This window comes from Chaetura pelagica, unplaced genomic scaffold, assembly GCF_000747805.2.
Source record: "Chaetura pelagica isolate M959 unplaced genomic scaffold, ChaPel_1.0 scaffold142, whole genome shotgun sequence".
NCBI lineage: Eukaryota > Metazoa > Chordata > Aves > Apodiformes > Apodidae > Chaetura > Chaetura pelagica.
Genome location: NW_009952973.1, coordinates 2,842,836 through 2,861,727, shown reverse-complemented (window position 1 = coordinate 2,861,727; position 18,892 = coordinate 2,842,836). Strand labels below are relative to the sequence as shown.

The following is an 18,892-nucleotide window of genomic DNA, read 5'->3' as shown; positions in this document are numbered from 1 at the left end:
CCCTACACTGATTATAAACTACCTTTATCTCTTGTAACTAACTTTATTTGATCTTCATTGTTGTTTTCAATCCTTATTAAATGCACTACGCTTAAACCCGGTGTCTATTAATAGAGATATATGCTTGGTAAAAATGCAGGGGAGGCTGCGCTGTTGACAAAAGCACGTATCCAGAAGACAATACGAGTAACAGCATGCACCCTTTTCTTGCTATGTGTGTGTACCTACACACAGGGTGAATATAAACTGGCCCTGTAAATGCAACTACTGCAGACAAAGTGGCGAATGCCTGAACTTTTTTGTCCACAAATGTTTGTAGAAGTGGTGCCTGAAAGTTCCCCTGCCCAAACATTCTGCTTTCCCCTTTGGCTACCTGGAACATTGCCAATTATTATTCTTTCCTCTTTAGGGTAGTTACTGCCCAACGACCTGTGGTATTACAGATTTCTTCAATAAATACCATCTTACTATGGATAATGAACTGCAGGAAATGGAGGTAATTTTGCGGCAAATTAGTAACAGCACAGGAACAGCAGAACATTTGATTCAACACATCCAAAGCCTCTATCCTCCAGAGAAGCAGACACTACCAAGTAAGAATATCAAAATGACTACACAACTGAAAAATATAATTTATGTAGTTCTCTTGTTTTGTAATTGGCCTAATTGCAATAATTCTGCACTTTTGTTTCACAGATTCAATTGATGATTTTACTAAAAAGTCCAAGAAAATAATTGAAGAAATTATCAGATATGAAAACACTATTTTGTCTCATGAAAATACAATACAGTAGGTATCTTCCACCTTTTATGCCACTTGACAATCCAGATTGGTTTCTTTCTGTTCTTTTATCAACTGCAGCTGAGGCTCCTTCAGAAATGTTTTTTCGTGCTCGTGTGGACCACTGTGCCCACACTGTCATTAGTAGCTGCCTAGCAAAACATGGAAGGGTCATGAAGATGTGATCTTACATTCTCTGCTCATCTGCCTAAGCCATTAATGGTGCAAGAAGTGTGAGATAGAAATGTCAGGAAGCATGGAGATATTTTTTTTGTGTGTTTCTTTTGCTGTGCCAGCTACTTCTAAAATTTTTTTCATGACCTTTGGAGATTTTATTATGATCATGACCAAACCGTGACCACTCTATGATTTTATTAATACAAGTTTGTGCTGTAATGCAGAGTGTATGGACTATTTGTACAGTCATTCACTCTGGATAACTTTGCTGCATATATACATGAAAATAATCTCAGCTGCATTGATATAAATATTAAGTTACTATAACTTAGAGGTCTTAGAGTCTTTTGTAAATTGACATTGAAAACAAAATTAAAACATCACTAACTTTTCTAAATCTTAAGGATGTTTTCTGACTTGAATCTATAAGACTCACCATTCTATAACACTATATCAAAGACTAGTTAGGCATTCTGACACTTGCAGCAGTTTGCTTACAACATTTATGTTTTACAAATGTATCATAATGAAGAGGAATAATTGATCATTCTACTTCAAGAGAACAAAGAAAATCTTTTGATAGAGTTACAGTCATACATTAATTACTGACTTGAATTTTACTGATTAGAGTCAAGTCAAGTTTTGCATAAGGTTAAGTGTGTGCTTTCTTTTGGGCTAGTTTCCTCAACTTTAAATATCAGTGCTAACAGAAGCACCCCATTTTACAGGGGTGTGTGTAGCAGCATGCTACAGAGGTGAGGCACAGGTGCAGTGAAATGTGTATCACATCTTCACAAACAGATAAAACCACAAACCATTTTTATGTTTCTTGTCCAGACAGTTGACAGACACACACATATTGAACAGCAACAGGATTGCACAGCTGAAACAGAAGATTGCCCAGCTTGAGTCACACTGTCAGGAGCCATGTAAAGACACAGCTGAAATACAGGAGACAACTGGAAGAGGTGTGCAAAATGCTTCTTGTATGGTGGAAGGTTAATTCAGCTACAAGTATCACCTGTTGGCATTGTGGCAATGAGTTATTTGTAATCTTATGGGCCATAGATTTATGCAAAGATACGTAAGATTGCAAGTAATTAAACCGGTGCTTGGATCAATTTAAGTGCTAGGTAGATGCTCTGCAAAAAAGGCATTCAGATGGAACAAAAGTCTCGCCTGCTCCTTTGGCTATTTCAGCCAAAGTATGGTTTTCCCAAAATGTATTCTAAACATGAACAACACGAGTAGAGGTTTTGTAGACATAGGGAAAACAGAAGTTAACCCTTTATCACATTCCTACTGACTCATCTGAAAAAAAAATTAATTATTCAGTTAGCTCCAAAAGTGCCTTTTTTTGTTCCTTTTGTATGCAATAACTATATTTTACATTTAAGCTGCTTAAACTTTGTGTGAGACTAAATTCCTCCTCATCTTACACAACTCCTATGACTTTCATTCAGGTTTTTTATGGCAATGACATTAAAGTATGTGGAATACATAGCTAACTTTGCAACAATGACGATACAGATGAATTCTGTTTCTTGCAATATGAAAGTCACAATATCACATAAATGTGTGGATAGAATGTAATTAGATTAATAACAACCTTTTTATTATCTTTACTTCAGATTGTCAAGACATTGCAAATAAAGGTGCCAGAAAAAGTGGTCTCTACTTTATCAAGCCTCAAAAAGCCAAGCAATCATTCCTAGTCTACTGTGAGATTGACTCATATGGCAATGGCTGGACAGTGTTACAGAGGGTATGCCACTTCTGTATTATTGCAATTTTTTATTTACCTACATAAGATATATATAATTTTTGACTGAGCTTTTTTGGTTTGTTTTTTTGTGGTTTTTTTTTTTTTCCTCAGAGACTGGATGGGAGTGAGGACTTCAGAAAAAACTGGATTCAGTACAAGGAAGGATTTGGACATCTGTCTCCAGATGACACCACTGAGTTCTGGCTTGGCAATGAAAAGATTCATTTAATAACTACACAGTCCACTCTGCCATACACCTTACGAATAGAACTGGAGGACTGGAGTGGCAAAAAAAGGTATTTGCTCATGGTGCTTCTGAAAATGACAGCTTAAAACCTACTTCTCCCACTGCTGTGTCAGTTTGTACGGCTCTCTGAAAAAATGATGAGCCCTTAGGCCTGCTACCATGCATAGGACACTCCTGTAGCTTCTGAACTCACAGCTGTGACAGCAATCACTGTGTGTGAATTGGTGCCAGGAACATGTGCGTGTCTGGAGGCCACATCTTGGTAGCCCTAGATTATTTGGCAGAAGGAATCTGTCTCTTCGCTCCAAGTTCCTTTACATCTTTTGCATCCTTGTGTTCTCACCTTGCTTCTCCTCTTTTTAAGACATCCACTTCTACCCAGAAAGAATTTCCTCATGACCTACACAAGTCTAAGTATTATGAACAGGGGAGAAATATATATGTATGTGTTTATATACTGTATATCTTTCATACATTACTGAAGACTAGTAGGCAGAAAACGTCTGATACTGGTTCACGAAAGTTGGTTGGATGTGGGTCAGTGAACTGAGGCACACAGTCATGCAAGACCAACTCCTTTTCATATGCTAGGATGCCATAAATGTCTTTTCTGCTTATCTAACACCTATGTATTTTTCACTTGTGCATGTGCTGGGAATGCAGCATGCTCATATTCACCATTCTCCTTTGTTAACAGCACTGCTGACTATGCTGTATTCAAAGTGGGCAGTGAAGAAGACAAGTATCGACTGACTTATGCCTACTTTATCGGTGGTGAAGCTGGGGATGCCTTTGATGGCTTTGATTTTGAAGATGATCCAAGTGACAAGTCCTTTACCTATCACAATGGCATGCGGTTCAGTACCTATGATAACGACAATGATAACTTTGCTGGCAACTGTGCTGAGCAAGATGGATCTGGATGGTGGATGAATAGGTGTCATGCTGCCCACCTCAATGGAAAATATTATATAGGTAAAGTATCATGTAAATACCTATAAGCTAGGACAACACACCTCAAGGACAAAAAAAATATGAGTGACTTTCACTGAGTATGTCTTGCCATCTGGCAAAGGGCATTCTTTGCAATAAGTGCGAATACCAGCAGTAGGATCTTACAGCTGCTCTCCAGCCCAAAGTGACAGAATCCGCCCTGAGAGAAGCAAACTAGGGGGAAAAAGGGCAGTGAGTGCCACCTGTTTGCGTGCCCAGGGATACCATGGAGCTGTTAATACCAGAAAAATGTATGGACACAGTAACTATTTTAGAAAGCAACTGACTGTTTTGCTCTGACTGGTATTTTTTAGATGGTGTGTACACATCAGAAGATGCTGGTCCATCTGGATATGACAATGGAATTATCTGGGCAACCTGGCGTAACCGGTGGTACTCCATGAAGAAGACTGCAATGAAAATCATCCCGTTCAACAGACTGTCAGTAGATGGACAGCAGCACAACCTCGGCAGCGCCAAACAGGTTCAACCACAGGGACGAGGGGATATTTAAAATGACAACAGAACACAGTTATTGTTTCAAACACTAAACATGGGCAGCTGAAGTGTTAAGCCCACTGCATCTTAGAGAAGTTGGCTTTGTTTACCATTTTGTCACATAAATGTTTGCATTTTGATTTTCATATACCTTCCACATTACTGTTTCCTGTAACAGATAGGTAAATGGGTAGTCTCATGATCAGAAATAATCCTTTGTATTCATGTGTTGTAAATGCTACAGTTTAAATCTCCAACTAGCGTATCTATGTATGAACACTATCAACATGTCATCATGGCCTTATGTACTCCTTTCTTTAGAAGAACATTAAAATGCTCTCTTTTTTTCTGTTGTAGGTTGGAGACTCATAAAGGGACAATTTCACAGAGTGGTCTGAACAGGGAAAACAAATATTTTATCTCTTAGGCACTGAACTTGCCTAGCATTACACAGTTCAGTTTTGACTATAAAACACCATTGACTATAAAATGCCCAAGCCTCTTCCCTGAGCAGTGCTTATATCTGTACATGGTTATTTTTTTTTCTGTACAAATTCTCAATAAATTTTTATAATTACAAAAAGTCTGGACTTGTTTTCTGTGCTCTCCTGTTGGCCAAACAAACAAAAGTAAACTCTATCATGGTTGGAAAGTTACTCTGATCAAAATTGCTGTCTGGTCACATCCAAAGAGTTGTGATCAATGGCTTGATGTCCAAATGGAGATGTGTGATGAGTCGTGTTCCTCAAGGGTCAGTACTTGGACCAGTGTTATTTAACATCTTTGTCGGTGACATGGACAGTGGCACTGAGTGGACCCTCAGCAAGTTTGCTGATGACACCAAGCTGTGGTGAAGTCAACATGCTGGAGGGAAGGGATGCCATTCAGAGGGACTTTGACAGCTGGAGAAGTGGGCTCGTGCAAACTGCATTAAGTTCAGGTTGGGAGGAGTAAGGATTGAGGACAGCCCAGAGGAGAAGAACGTGGGGATAGTGGTGGACCAGAAGTTTAACATGAGCTGTCAATGTGCGCTTGCAGCCCAGGAAGCCAACTGTATCCTGGGCTGCGTCAAAGGTATAGCCAGCCAGTCGAGAGAGGTGATTCTCCCCCTCTACTCTGCTCTGGTGAAACCCCACTTGGAGTACTGTATCCAATTCTGAAGTCCCCAACATAAGAAGGACATAGAATTCCTCGAGCATGTCCAGAGAAGGGCCACGAAGATGATCAGAGGACTGGAGCACCTCCCTTATGAAGACAGGCTGAGGAAGTTGGGGTTATTTATCCTAGAGAAGAGGAGGCTCCATGGCGACCTTATAGCAACTTTCCAATATCTGATGGGGGCCTACAAGAAAGCTGGGGTAGAGCTTTTTACACGGGTGTATAGTGAGAGGACAAGGGGCAATGGTCTGAAGCTTAAAGAGGGGAAATTCAGGTTGGACAATAGGAAAAAGTTATTTCCTGTGAGGGTTGTGAGTTGCTGGAACAGGTTGCCCAGGGAGGTTGTGGATGCCCCATCCCTGGAGGTGTTCAAGGCCAGGTTGGACGGGGCCTTGAGCAACCTGGTCTAGCGGAAGGTGTCCCTGCCCATGCAGGGGGTTGGAACTACATGATCTTTAAGGTCCCTTCCAACCCAAACCACTCTATGATTCTATGATATATTTGCAACATGGAATTAAAACATATTCCTTTCCCTTCTGTCACTTTGACTTCTGTGTCCACACTCTGCTAGGTCTGGACACTGAATTACCTCTCCCAGTTCAGCTTCAGGCTGCAATGTGTTATTTGATGACCATCTGCTGTAACTACACACATTGCACCGGTCTGAAAACCTGGCATTTTGTGGGTTGCTCACGAGAACTAAGACTGGCTTACTCTTCCAATTGGTTTGTTTATTGGTGTCCTAAATTTTCTCAAATCATTTAACCTCTTTGGAAAGGACCATCTGCTTCAGTGGTCCAGAGAGTCAGACTTATTGAATTCAAGAAACCTGAACTTTCAAAGAAATCCTATGCCAGAGCTCATCAGGGAATCTGCAGGATCTCAGCTTGCAGTTACAGTCTCTGGGGCTCATGACTTTTGGACCTCTGTTTTACGGTTTTCAACCTTCAAACTATCAAAAAGTGGCCTGAAAATATCTTCTATTTCTTTTGACTCTTAGAGAGAGAATGATGCTCTCAGTCTTATTTTTTTGCAAGCAAATACATTCCAATTTGACTTAATGCTCTATTTTGTATACTGATGCTCATCTTTCTCTTTTCTAAATCAGTCTTTATTGTACATGACCCTCAGACCATAGCCTACAGTGAAAGTCACCTGTATTTAGGAGAGCCTGTCCCTCTCTGAACTTATAGAAGTTCATTATAAGACAAAACAGAGGAATTGGAAACAGAAATACTTTTTATTTTGCATGCTCACTCCAAAACAAAACAAAACAAAACAAAAAAGTGAATGAGGATGGGAGAGAGGTAGAAAGAAGCAAATAAGGTGGATGGACTGGAGAACTTTCTGGGTCCCTCAGTCCCTGGGGCATTGCATGGGGAAAATGTGAGACCAGATGCTGGGATTGGCTAATCATAAATTCAGAAAGTATTTTGATGAGCACATGAAGAAAAAGTGAGAGTTAGGGCTGATGGTGAATGGAGCCTAAGACAATGTATCAAGAGGAGCTACAGGAATGACCAAGTAAGAAGATGGGAAGGCACCACTTGGAAATGGTGGTGGGAACTGGTAGTAGGACAGCAGACAGTGGCAGTGCAGGGCAAACAAGGGCAGTCTCACATCTAGGGCTCACATCTAGGGCACACAAACCAGAGTTAAATCCCAGACTGCCCAGTTATTGCTGTGGAAACCTGCCAAGAACAGGGCCCTGAAAGAGTGAAATGCACTTCCATCATTTGATCATGAATTAAAGTTAAATCCAAAGTTTATCTACCTCTTGGCCTTTGGTCTTTCAACAAACACAGGTAGAAGTGACTGGATGATTGCAACATGAAAGAAAAGGTACAGTCTGAAGGTCAGGCCCAGCTTCAGCCCTCATCTGGAAGACTTGAGCAGCTCCTCCTTCACTTCAGTTTTTCCCAGCAATCCCCTTCATGTGAAGCAGGAAACCCCTCTTGGCTTACCTAATGTTTATGATCAGTTATCAGATTTTTCCAGTCCCTCTAGACTTGGTAGCCAAATTTTCTGCTTTTGAAGGTCACAAGAGGGCTGTGTTCTCCTTCAGCATCAGAAGAGACCTGGCACATGCTGCTGCCATGTCCAGTTTGACACTGGTTGCTAGTACTGGGGATACCACCTCACAAATCATCACATCTGTTAGCATGGTTGAAAAGGGAGAAATTCCTCTGCTTGGTCCTGATTTTTAAGGCCTATTAAATTGCAAAAACAACGTTTGGAGAATATTGAAGAACACAAACTTAAGCTCTTATAAATTGGGAAAGGCCAGAACTGAGGTGACATGTACATCTGAATTTTAAAAGATGCTTTATTTGTTCTGTAGGCTGTAATGCATGTGGTAAGATCAGGCAGGGCATAGTTGTCTCTTACTTACAGCTGATACCCTGCAGAATTAGCTGCTGCTCCTGCTCTTATCTTCCAGTTCCTGTGGGACCAGAGGTAAGATGCTTAGGCATGTCAGAGCTGGCTGCTGGATGTTCCTCTTGAGCCTCAGAGCAGGCACAGAGTGAGCTATAGCTGCCATCAGTGTGATCTGCACATACAGTGTGCTAAGGAGACTCAGACTATCAAAACAGTTCCCAAAAATTAATAAATACTTTTTAACTTAATCTTCTCATCTGGCTTCTGCAGCTGTGAAAAGGAAAAGTTGTGTCCAGGCAATGACAAGGTTTGTCAGACACGAGGGTAGCTGAGTGATGAGCATCATAGGAAAATCCTTGAAGCTTTACAGTCTGCAGATCATTATCACACAATGAAAAGAAAGCACAACTCTGGGCAGCTGCTTGCCCACAGAGCACTATCCATGCTCAATGTGAGGAGAAAGGCATTCAGTGGAAGAAACATCTCATGTGATCCTGTGGTAAAGCAGAGTACATGAATGTATACATAAGGAGGGCACATGAAGGTTGTACAGGCAAATTTTGTGCTCCTGAGCACGGAGGGCCTGAGGTTGTGAACTCTGAGCAGAGTTTAATCTATTGTGGAGGCTAAATTCAAGTTTGTTGGCTTGAGTGGGAGACTCCATGGACGACGGTAGATTTTGGATTAAGCTCATTTTACTCTGTTCTGTAAAAGAATTAATCCTAAACCTGCAAGTCTTCCTCTCCTTGAAGCATGTTGTGGTTCTCTGAGCTTTTTATGATTCCTTAATAGAACTGCTGCAACATAGTGAATAAAACTGTGTGGGACTTGAAGTGGGGAAGCATTCCCAGTCTTGCCCCTGTTGAAGTTAGCAGCTGAGGATTTTGGTCTGTAGGTATGTTTATCTGCCCTACATACATTTATCAACCAAGCAACAGAGCCATGGCTGGCTGATCTTCAAACTGAGCAAAGGTAACATGTGGACTGTTTCAACATTTGTTGCTGAAATTAGTTGGGTTCTCTTGTTGCTGAAACCAGAAGAGGTTTGTTGCATCATAGTATTACTGGCACTGTGTGGGATTAAACAGAAGACATGATGCAGGGAATTGAAAGAGACAAAACATCTTGTTTCAGACTGTGAACAAGTAAGATTAAGCCTTAAATATAATATAAACCCTTTGCCATGCAAAACCAGATTCTGATGGTGTAGGTGTTCCTAACAGTCATAAATCAATGTAGCACCATATTATCAAGCTCTTCCATTTTCTGCTATCTGATTATATGTCTCTCTATTACAAGATGGGCATAAGTTCTGTTAAGTTTAAAAGGATTTTCCTAGGTAAGAGAAGCATGAAGTGCAAGGCCAGAAAGGGGGTCCAGTTCAAATGCAGTGAACTTTACATGGGAGAGGGTTCAAGCATCCTGAAGGCAGAAAGCAGGAAGAAAAGCAGGGGAAAGGAGGATAAGAGAAAACCTTAGCCACTGCTGAAATGGATCCAAAGCTACAATCAGCTCTTTTGAATTAAATATCATAGAATCACAGAATCACAGAATGGTTCTGGGCTGGAAGGGACCTTAAAGATCATATAGTTCTAGCCCCCCTGCATGGGCAGGGACACCTCCCACTGGACCAGGTTGCTCAAAGTCCCATCTGACCTGGCCTTGAACACTTCCAGGGAGGGGACATCCACAACCTCTCTAGGAAACCTGAACCAGTGTCTCACCACCCTCACACTAAAGAATGTCTTCCTAATATCTAACATGAATCTACCCTCTTTCACATTGAAACCATTCCACTTCATGCTATTGCTACATGCCCTTTTAAAAAGTCCTCCAGCTTTCTTGTAGGCCCTTTACAGGTATTGGAAAGCCACTATAAGGTATCCTTGGAAATTTATCTTCTCCAGGCTGAACAACCCCAGTTCTCTCAGCCTGCCTTTCTAGGAGTTGTGCTCCAGCCCTCTCATCATCTTTGTGGCCCTTCTCTGGATTAACTCAAACAGCTCCAGGTTCTACAATGCAAGAATGAAGCTTAAATGTGTTCCTCTGAAGCAGAATATTATAAGATGTTGCAACCTGTAGATGATGAAGAGTTTTGTGAATGTTTTAAAAAGCCAAGTTTTGTTCTTTCAACTGATTAGGCTCACATTTGCTCAAGTAAAGGTTTTCTTGCTCATTCTTGCTCACTGTGGTCACAACTTTTGAGATAGGCAGCATCTCTAAAGTGTCTGATAGTCATGGACAACACTTTCGGGTAAGGTTTGTAACAGAGCTCATAGCAGCAGCACTTTATCATCAGTTACCACACCCAAACTCTATGTACCCATTATACAAATATTTAAGGAGACATGACTTCATAAGGAGATTTAATTATGCTTAATATTGATTCTGGAAAATTTTCAAGTATCACTCTACTGTGCTTTTCATAAATATGTATTGATTTCAAATAAAACTCACTTGATAAAAAAATTATAATATACCATTTGTGTAGGTGACAGCATATCAGACACATTGTGCATTATCCAAACACCAGGAAGGTCCAGCTATAAAAATGCATGTAAACTGAGATCTGCAATCCTCAGGAATTAATTTTGGTTGATGACCACATGGTCACAGATAGGCTGTATCAGCCTTTCTTAGACTACTACTGGCTTTGGAAAGACCAGTGGATTTCACAGCAGTGGAACACTGTCACCCAGAAAGGGCAAACCAGCGACTTCCTTTTCCAAATATCAACTTTTTGATTATGTGAACTAAATGCCCATTACACAGAGTGTGTGTCTTCCAGCAGGGAAATATTGCTGGATCACACTAGGTCCTCCATGCATCTTTGTTGAATATCCAGTTACAAGAAACTAAGCTTTAGACAGATTTTTTTTCCTGGAATACATGGTGTTACCCGCTTGCTGGTGTTGTACAAACTTATCTGGAGCAAATAACATCAGAGACTTGTGCAAGAGGCCATAGGTAATCACTTAACGGGAGGGCATTTGGCATGTTTTGTCTCTAAACAGAAGGTAGCATAATGATTAATCTCAGCCTCACGTTAAGGTTTAAATTGCACCAAAAGACCAGTGAAGAGCATCTTCTCAGTGTTCAGTTCCCTCTTCACCTGAAGATGACATCAATGAGGATCCTCTGTGTGTTGCTGTGCTTCAACTTAGCCTGGGTATGAGTTTGCTTACTTGATTCTTTTCATATATTTCTGTTTTGAAGAGTGAGTATTTATTTAATATTCATTCATTAGACAGATACATTTTGCATGTCACCTAGCTCCTAAAATTCAATGCACACACGTGCACAAGGTTACTGCAACTACTTCACAGCTGGGATTTCATCAGTCATTCTTCAGTATCCAGCTCTCCAGTTTTGCTTAATGCAGTTTTGCTGAATCTATTTGGCTTCAGAAACAGCAAAGCAGATACATTAACACAAATGAAATAGATTCAGAGGTGATGCTGTAAGTCTTAAACCTAACTGACTGGATGCTAGTGGCTCCAGCCTGTTTGGAAATGTTTGTTTCTTAGGGTGAGTCCTACTCTCCTTTGGACTCCAGCAGGGCTTTTCATGCATAAATAATACACAATATCTCTATTATAAATACACATTATTAAACAAGGATTCCTTTGACAGCAATATGAGGTTAATGAGAGCTAAGTAAGAATAAATTTTTAGATCATGAAGAAGAGAGACAATTTTCAACTATGCTAATATAACATTGCTATTTTCTTATGGAAGTCTCAGGTCATAATCTGATGTTAGTTTATTTATGTTTCTCTTCATGACTGCTTTTTGAAAAATGTGCATCTTTTAACAAATGTCAGAAATTATAGGAAGTGGATGTGACAAAACAGGAGCAGTAACACTGGAGCTGTCAATGCTAAAAAGGGCACAAACCACCTGAAAGTAAAGTTTTTATTTGTGCCAGATCCTCAGGATGAACCACACCAACTGATTTTAATAATGACATTCCAGTTCCCCAAGGCTGAGGTTCTGGCACTGGAGGCTAGGAAAACTCTCTTGACCTCAGAATAAATCATTAAACATAATAATAACAAGTAATTCATATTTTCAAGCATTGATTATGCTGATTGAAAAGAATGTAAGGTGTGCAGAGGAGTTCAGTCAAATCTAATTACATCTTAAGCACTAAAACAGGGATTTCTTTGATGAAAAATAATTATTTTTCACTCTCTTACTGAGCAATAACACAGTAGGAATCTTTACAGCATTTTGGCTTAGATTGGCTTGTACAGATGCACTTTTGCTTCTCACATTTGAAGAAAATCTCAATATATTTATTTCTCTTCTTTCCATTAGCACAATGGAATATATCCACCACTGACAATATTTTTATTACAATACTTTTAGCTTTCTGCTTTTTATGCCAGCCAAAGCAGTGCTAAAAGCTTACAGTTAGTAACTGTGATTAAAATCAGAAACAATAGTGGGAAAATTATCTTCATATATATCTTTAAGCCAGTTTTGTGTAGACTGAAAGTGGTAAAATGAAAATAGAAATTTAGGAATAGAATCATAGTATGGAAGAATGTCTGAATACTGTATCAAAGGGAAACAGAACACATGATTTTTGAGTATTTGCTTTAACTTAATAAGTTTCACTCTAATGTGGATTTAATTTTATATTTTCACACTATATTTATGTGGAATGATTTCATCATAATATATCCTGAGCATCATCAGGTTCCTATGTAGCAGCATTAATTTTAAGAGATGAAAAGCCTTATTCCAACAAAACAAAACAAAACAAGACAAAACAAGACAAAACAAAACAAAACAAAACAAAACAAAACAAAACAAAACAAAACAAAACAAAACAAAACAATCTTACAAAAATGTTAGGAGTAAAATCCTTGCATTGTTTGGTGTGATGCTTTCTCGATGTCTATTTCCACACATCACCTATGCCACTGTTTGAGGACATCAGTGCTATGTTTCTGTTCTCTTGGCAGCTGGTTAGTTAATCTCTGTTTTGCTTTTTCTCCTGGCAGGCACAAGGTGGAGGAACCACCTTTGAAAAGGAGGGTGCGGGAGTGCGTGGTCCCAGGATTGTGGAGCACATGTCCCAGACCACCTGTCAGTATGAGAAGAACTGGCCCATCTGTGCAGATGATGACTGGGTGAGCAATGGGCTCTGGGGGTGAAGGCTGTGCCCATTAGCAGGGTGCCCATGGGCCTTGGCAGCACCACGATGATGAGTGTTGGGCAGCCAGTGCAAGGGTGGGCTTTAGGTCTGAGGGAGGACAGGTAATGCTTCAGGTTGAGACAGCCTGGAGAGATCTGCAGGAAAGAACACAAGAAAAAAATTACAAGCAAGAGAGAGGGAGAAGAGAAGTTTTCAGAAGTGCAGAATCATAAGAGATAGTAAATCTGGAAAAGAAAGATTAGATAAAGGAAGGCTATTCCTAGAAAAAAATAAGAAGGGTTTCTTTTCAGAATTTTAATATTGCCACTTTTGGAGTTGGAACAAAAGATGTGGGTCAAAGAAAAGCTAGAAATAACTTACACTTCCATTTCAGCCCATCTCTATGCTACATTTATTTGGCAAAGAGCTTTAGTCTGTAAGTACATTAGGCTTTCCTGTGGAAAAAATTGCTTAAATAATTTTGCCTCTGACATCCTTGCTCAAACTGGACAACAAACTTCTCCTTACAGCAATATATAACATATATCTACATGTGTTTGTGTGTATGTGTGTATATATATATATGTAATTTCACCTCTGAGGAACAGAGAAGAAGGAAAATTAGGGATTTACTTGATTCTCCCTTTATGGAAGGTTTCTGAGGATGCTCTTCATCACACCAGTGTCAGAGGCATAGGAGGTAAAGGATCAGCCCTCAGGTGTCTTGCTCTAAGTCACACAAGTCCCTGGCAAAGTTGTTGCCTGAATAGGACAGGTCATCTCAAGAGATCTAGCAGAATCTTGCCTAATTTTTTAAAAATGTGTTTTCAGTGTTGGCCAAAAGCCTGCAAACATGTTAAAAAAAGGTCTTCTTGTGAAGATTTAAACACAATTATTTTCCTCTTCCAATCTTAGGGTACAAAATGTCCATCAGGCTGCAGAATACAAGGACTGATTGATGAAACACAACAGGATTATAGTCACAGAATTGACAAAATCAAGAAGCTGCTAGCAGAAAATGAAAACAACTATAAAAAATCCAATCGGATTGTTGTGGAAACCATAAACACACTAAAACCAAATCTGGACAGTGCTCAGCGTGAGTATCTCACACCCAATTTTATTATCTATTGCTGAACTATGTTGGTTTTTTTTGTGCATAAGTCGTCTGTAGTGAAAATCTGTATTGCACTGGACCTTATTAACAAGAGCCAGAATAAATATTGCAATAGAAGACTCTTCATTGCTAACTAGTAAAAACCAGTGTAATTTTTAACTGCTCAATACTGTGAGGAATATGTTCATAATTGCATGTTTTAATTGCATATTTAAAAATATGCTACTCTTTTAGGAATAAAATCACACATGCATAAGTGACTGATGCATTTCTGTTTCAGAGAATGAGGAGGCTTATGATCATGTATCAGGAGAACTGAGACGGAGAATTGTGACTTTAAAGCAGAGAGTTGTCACTCAAGTAAACAGAATTAAAGCTCTGCAGAGCAGCATCCAGGAACAGGTGGTGGAGATGAAGCGCTTGGAGGTAGGTAGCTACGTCACTTCTAACATTTCCAGAGCCGAGTTCTAGAAAGTGGGTCTATCTGTTATACTGTGCATGGTGAGCAGTTCTCCCTCTGAAAGAAAACATGCTGCAGCTTTCATGGGATCTGACCTGCTGAGGCAAATCCCTCAATGAGTTCCTTTCTGTGTAGCTTGTTTGTTTTTTCTGGCTATGTGGGAACCAGAGTGACCTCAGGAGGACTCTTGGTCCCATTCGCTGCTGCTACTCTCAGGCAGGCAGGCAGGATGTTGTATCTGCTGATAGCCGGCTGTGTATGAGGCATTTGTCCTCCTCTAGGGCGCTGCTGAGCAGCTAGGGTGAGAGGGACATGCCCTGTCCTTCCTCAGTGCTGCCACTACTGCTCACAGCCAGTGCTGGCTTTAAAGCCTGTGTTCCCAGGCTGCAGCCAGTTCTCCTGATGGTAATGCAAGGAAATGTCCTGGCACAAACAGCAGTTTTCCTCAAAAACCCATTGTGGTCCCTGGATCAGAGATATGGCTTTTGGATCATTTAGGAAAGCAGGGCCCCAGGATGGCAGGCCTCACAGTCGGACCATGACAAGCTCTGGGACAAGCTCAGTGTCTGCCCCTCTCCTTGGGGGACCTGTTTCTGCCCCAGCTCTCCCAGCTCTGCAGCACTCCCTCCAAACTCATGAATACAACACTATGTCCTGAGAATAAAGGCAGCAGAGACTGGGAACGTGTTACAACATACTTTTCCATGGAGCACCCGTGAGCTGTGCTATTGCATATGTCATGTTTACAGCAGAAATTAAACCAGTAGTGATTTAAAAATTCAGCTTTGGAAAAACTCAGCTGAAGGTGGGAGGTGCCAGTGCAGCTCCCACCCTTCCCCAGTCTAGGTGAAGGATATGCTTGCTTGAGAAAACCAGGAAAGCCCCCTAACCAAATTATTTCTCTCTGTTAATGTAGGTGGACATTGATATTAAGATACGAGCTTGCAGAGGAACCTGTGCTAGAGGTTTTGATTACCAGCTGGATAAAGAAAGCTACAACAACATTCAGAAGCAGCTTACCCAAGCCAACTCAATCGACTTGCACCCAGAGCTTCAAACAACCACTTTGAGCACACTGAAAATGAGGCCGCTTAAGGACTCAAATGTTCCTGAGCATTTTAAGCATAAGCCTCTGCCAGAAATGCAAGCTCTGAACATAGTTAATAACATCAGGCAGATGCAAGCAGTACTAGAAAGACCAGGAACAGACACAAATCCCTCCCGAGGCGACAGCCTGTTTCACACGGCAGAGTCGAGGGGGGCTGGACCTTCATACACCAGCAAATTAGTTACTTCTGCTCATGGGAGAGAAACACCCAGTCTGGGAGACAAAACCTCCTCCACTGTTCGTAGATGCACCAAAAGTATCACAAAAACACGTGTCACTGGCCCTGATGGCCCTAGAGAAGAAGTAGTTGAAAAAACAGTTTCTTCTGATGGCTCTGACTGCTCCCATTTGCAAGGAGTGGGAAATGTTGGAGGGGAAGGGAGCGTGTACCATATTGGTGGGACTGATGACTTCCACAAGCTAGAGGTGTTATTGCCTGAGCTAGAGTCATTTTTCACCCCTGACTCTCCATCCTCTACTAGTAGGCAAGTAACTGGCACAGGGAGTAGCCACTTAGGTAGTGGGGCAACCAGTCATTCAGGGACTTACGGGGGGAAAGGCAAATTTACAGACTTAGGAGAGGAGGAAGAAGATGACTTTGGAAGACTTCACCTTCAGCCATCTGGATTCCCATCCGGCAGTGCAAGTCACTCCAAGACTGTAGTGACCAGCGCCTCTTCTAGTTTCAACAAGGGAGGCTCCACTTTTGAAACAAAATCACTAAAGACCCGTGAAATAACTGAGCAGCTAGGTGGGGTGCAACATGATGAGAGTGCAGAGGATACCCCAGACTTTCAGGCACGCAGCTTCAGATCATCTGGAGTGAAGCAAAGGACACCCAACACTGGGAAAGGTACACGGGCATCACAGAAGTAGTTATTGAGGTAGTGGAGCCAAATTCCATCCTTAAGCAAATTGACAAAATTGTTTTAGATACTGCAGTACAACAGTGTGATGGTAAAATGGAAGCACTGTGTTTGTTGCCACCTTAGAAACAAAAGAGAAATATTTCATTAATAATTGGGTATTACATAGACAAGCCACAATTTAAGAAATATATAATTTTCTTTTCTGAATTCTGTTAATGTTGCCTGTCACTATACCTAGTATAGTCAAATACATGTTTAACAGTTTTCCTCAGAGCTATTGGTACTTGGATTCCCCCTGAACTTTTTATTAAATTTTGCTGATAACTCCTGTCAAACCAGATCAACTTTTTCTTTTAGACTGTGATGATATCCGCCAGAAACACACTTTTGGTGCCAAAAGTGGCATTTTCAAAATCAAGCCAGCGGGATCCAATAAAGTTTTGTCAGTTTATTGCGACCAAGAGACCACTTTGGGAGGATGGCTATTGATCCAACAGAGAATGGATGGATCAGTGACTTTTAACCGGACCTGGCAAGACTACAGGAGAGGTTTCGGCAGCGTGGATGGCAGAGGGCGAGGAGAGTTCTGGCTGGGCAATGAAAACATACACTTGCTGACTCAGAATGACACTCTCCTCCGAGTAGAGTTAGAGGACTGGGATGGAAATACTGTGTATGCAGAATATGTCATACAGGTAGGGTCTGAAGCAGAAGGGTACGCCCTCGCTGTGTCCTCCTACGAGGGGACGGCCGGGGACGCGCTGATCGCTGGCTGGCTGGAGGAGGGCACCGAGTACACCTCCCATGCCCAGATGCAGTTCAGCACCTTTGACCGGGACCAGGACCGCTGGGAGGAGAACTGTGCTGAGGTGTACGGGGGCGGCTGGTGGTACAACAGCTGCCAGGCGGCCAACCTCAATGGCATTTACTACCCGGGGGGCCACTATGACCCCAGGTACAACGCTCCTTATGAAATCGAAAATGGTGTTGTCTGGCTGCCATTTAGAGCCTCTGACTATTCCCTCAAAATTGTGAGAATGAAAATCAGGCCCATAGAAACCCTGTAGAAAGACAGGTTTTTAATAGATACATTACAACTACAGCTTGAAAATATTTTTCATATATATATGTGCACAATGTACTTTTACCCTGTGAATTTGAAGGCAACAGGACATGTCTGTGGCTTAAAAAATAAACACTGATTAAGTATTAACAAAACAGTTCTTTCATCTTATTTGTAATTGACAAAACTTGTGGAGGAAATACTGATTTAAAAACCTTTTTTATATAAACTTTGTTTATGTGTTTGACAATGTCTCTGTCTATGTCTTGGTCTATGTCTTCAGCAGTTCTCATCTTGATTGGAGATAAAAATAATTATAATTTGAATTATTCACTTTGTTTAAAGGTATTAAAGAAGTAAAAGAATTTAGAAGTACATTCACCACAAACTCCTTCCTCCACTAACATGAACCTTGAAAGTCTGATGGAGTTTGACAGTCACATTCCTAGGCTGGCTCCTCTCATTTCCATTTTGCGGGGAACACAACAGTGACAGGAGTCAGTTCTCAGGCAGAGCCATGGGTGGTTTGGGTTCTCACTTTTACCACACACCTAACATGGAGTACACTTTCATAAATGATGCATCCACTTTTAGGACTGACTTTTAAGGATCTCATAAGCTTCAATTGCACAAATATGGAGGTAGATCTTCTGTTCCATTGATTTACCATGCATCCAAAATAAGACAGCTCATGAAAACTCATCAAAACACAACTCCCAAAACAGGCTAATTATTTTCTAGTGACTACTGAAAGATTATGATTGTAACCAGCACAAGCCGGATGAGGAGCACCTGGATGGCTATAGTATATAGTTCCCTGCTTTAGAATGTTTCTCAGCACGTGTTAAGCAAGGATACTTCTACAGATAAGGGGTTTAAATCAGCAACTTGCTGACAGTGTGTAGTAAGGATATTTTAGCAAAAAACTGGCTGCATGGAAAAAAAGGTCTATTGATTACACAGTTACAAAACACTATGCTGTATTTGCCTTTCTACCATATGACATAAAATTACACAAGTATTTACTCTGTTTAATATTTCTGTGCTTCTGTTGAGAAACAAGCAAACTTCCTTGCCTCCAATCTCACTGGCCCAGCATGTTTCATATCATTTAACAATGTCATAAAAAAC

At 40.8% G+C, this 18,892-nt stretch overlaps 2 protein-coding genes across 2 annotated transcripts in view; both read left to right on the top strand.

Moving 5' to 3' along the window:
* FGG (fibrinogen gamma chain) overlaps positions 1 to 4,477 on the top strand; it is a 4,786-nt gene extending 309 nt beyond the window's left edge. The window contains exons 3-9 of the mRNA XM_009995904.1: positions 410 to 593; positions 697 to 790; positions 1,796 to 1,926; positions 2,590 to 2,723; positions 2,835 to 3,019; positions 3,668 to 3,945; positions 4,278 to 4,477. Coding sequence (XP_009994206.1) covers positions 410 to 593; positions 697 to 790; positions 1,796 to 1,926; positions 2,590 to 2,723; positions 2,835 to 3,019; positions 3,668 to 3,945; positions 4,278 to 4,477 — 1,206 coding nt within the window. The remainder of the gene's footprint in view (positions 1 to 409; positions 594 to 696; positions 791 to 1,795; positions 1,927 to 2,589; positions 2,724 to 2,834; positions 3,020 to 3,667; positions 3,946 to 4,277) is intronic.
* Positions 4,478 to 11,109: 6,632 nt separating this feature from the next.
* Positions 11,110 to 17,903, top strand: FGA (fibrinogen alpha chain). The gene is made up of 6 exons (XM_009995903.1): positions 11,110 to 11,167; positions 13,011 to 13,139; positions 14,060 to 14,243; positions 14,542 to 14,687; positions 15,638 to 16,682; positions 17,056 to 17,903. Exons 1-6 carry the CDS (start codon positions 11,117 to 11,119, stop codon positions 17,763 to 17,765), a joined length of 2,265 nt encoding a protein of 754 aa, XP_009994205.1. The 5' UTR covers positions 11,110 to 11,116; the 3' UTR covers positions 17,766 to 17,903.
* Positions 17,904 to 18,892: the final 989 nt, after the last annotated feature.

What these genes read in the sequence shown, in the direction of transcription:
- FGA (XM_009995903.1), top strand. Translation starts at nt 11,117, where the DNA reads ATGACATCAATGAGGATCCTCTGTGTGTTGCTGTGCTTCAACTTAGCC. An exon ending in TCTGTGCAGATGATGACTGG is followed by an intron (nt 13,140 to 14,059) that starts GTGAGCAATGGG and finishes TTCCAATCTTAG; the next exon opens with GGTACAAAATGTCCATCAGG. An exon ending in AAATCTGGACAGTGCTCAGC is followed by an intron (nt 14,244 to 14,541) that starts GTGAGTATCTCA and finishes TTTCTGTTTCAG; the next exon opens with AGAATGAGGAGGCTTATGAT.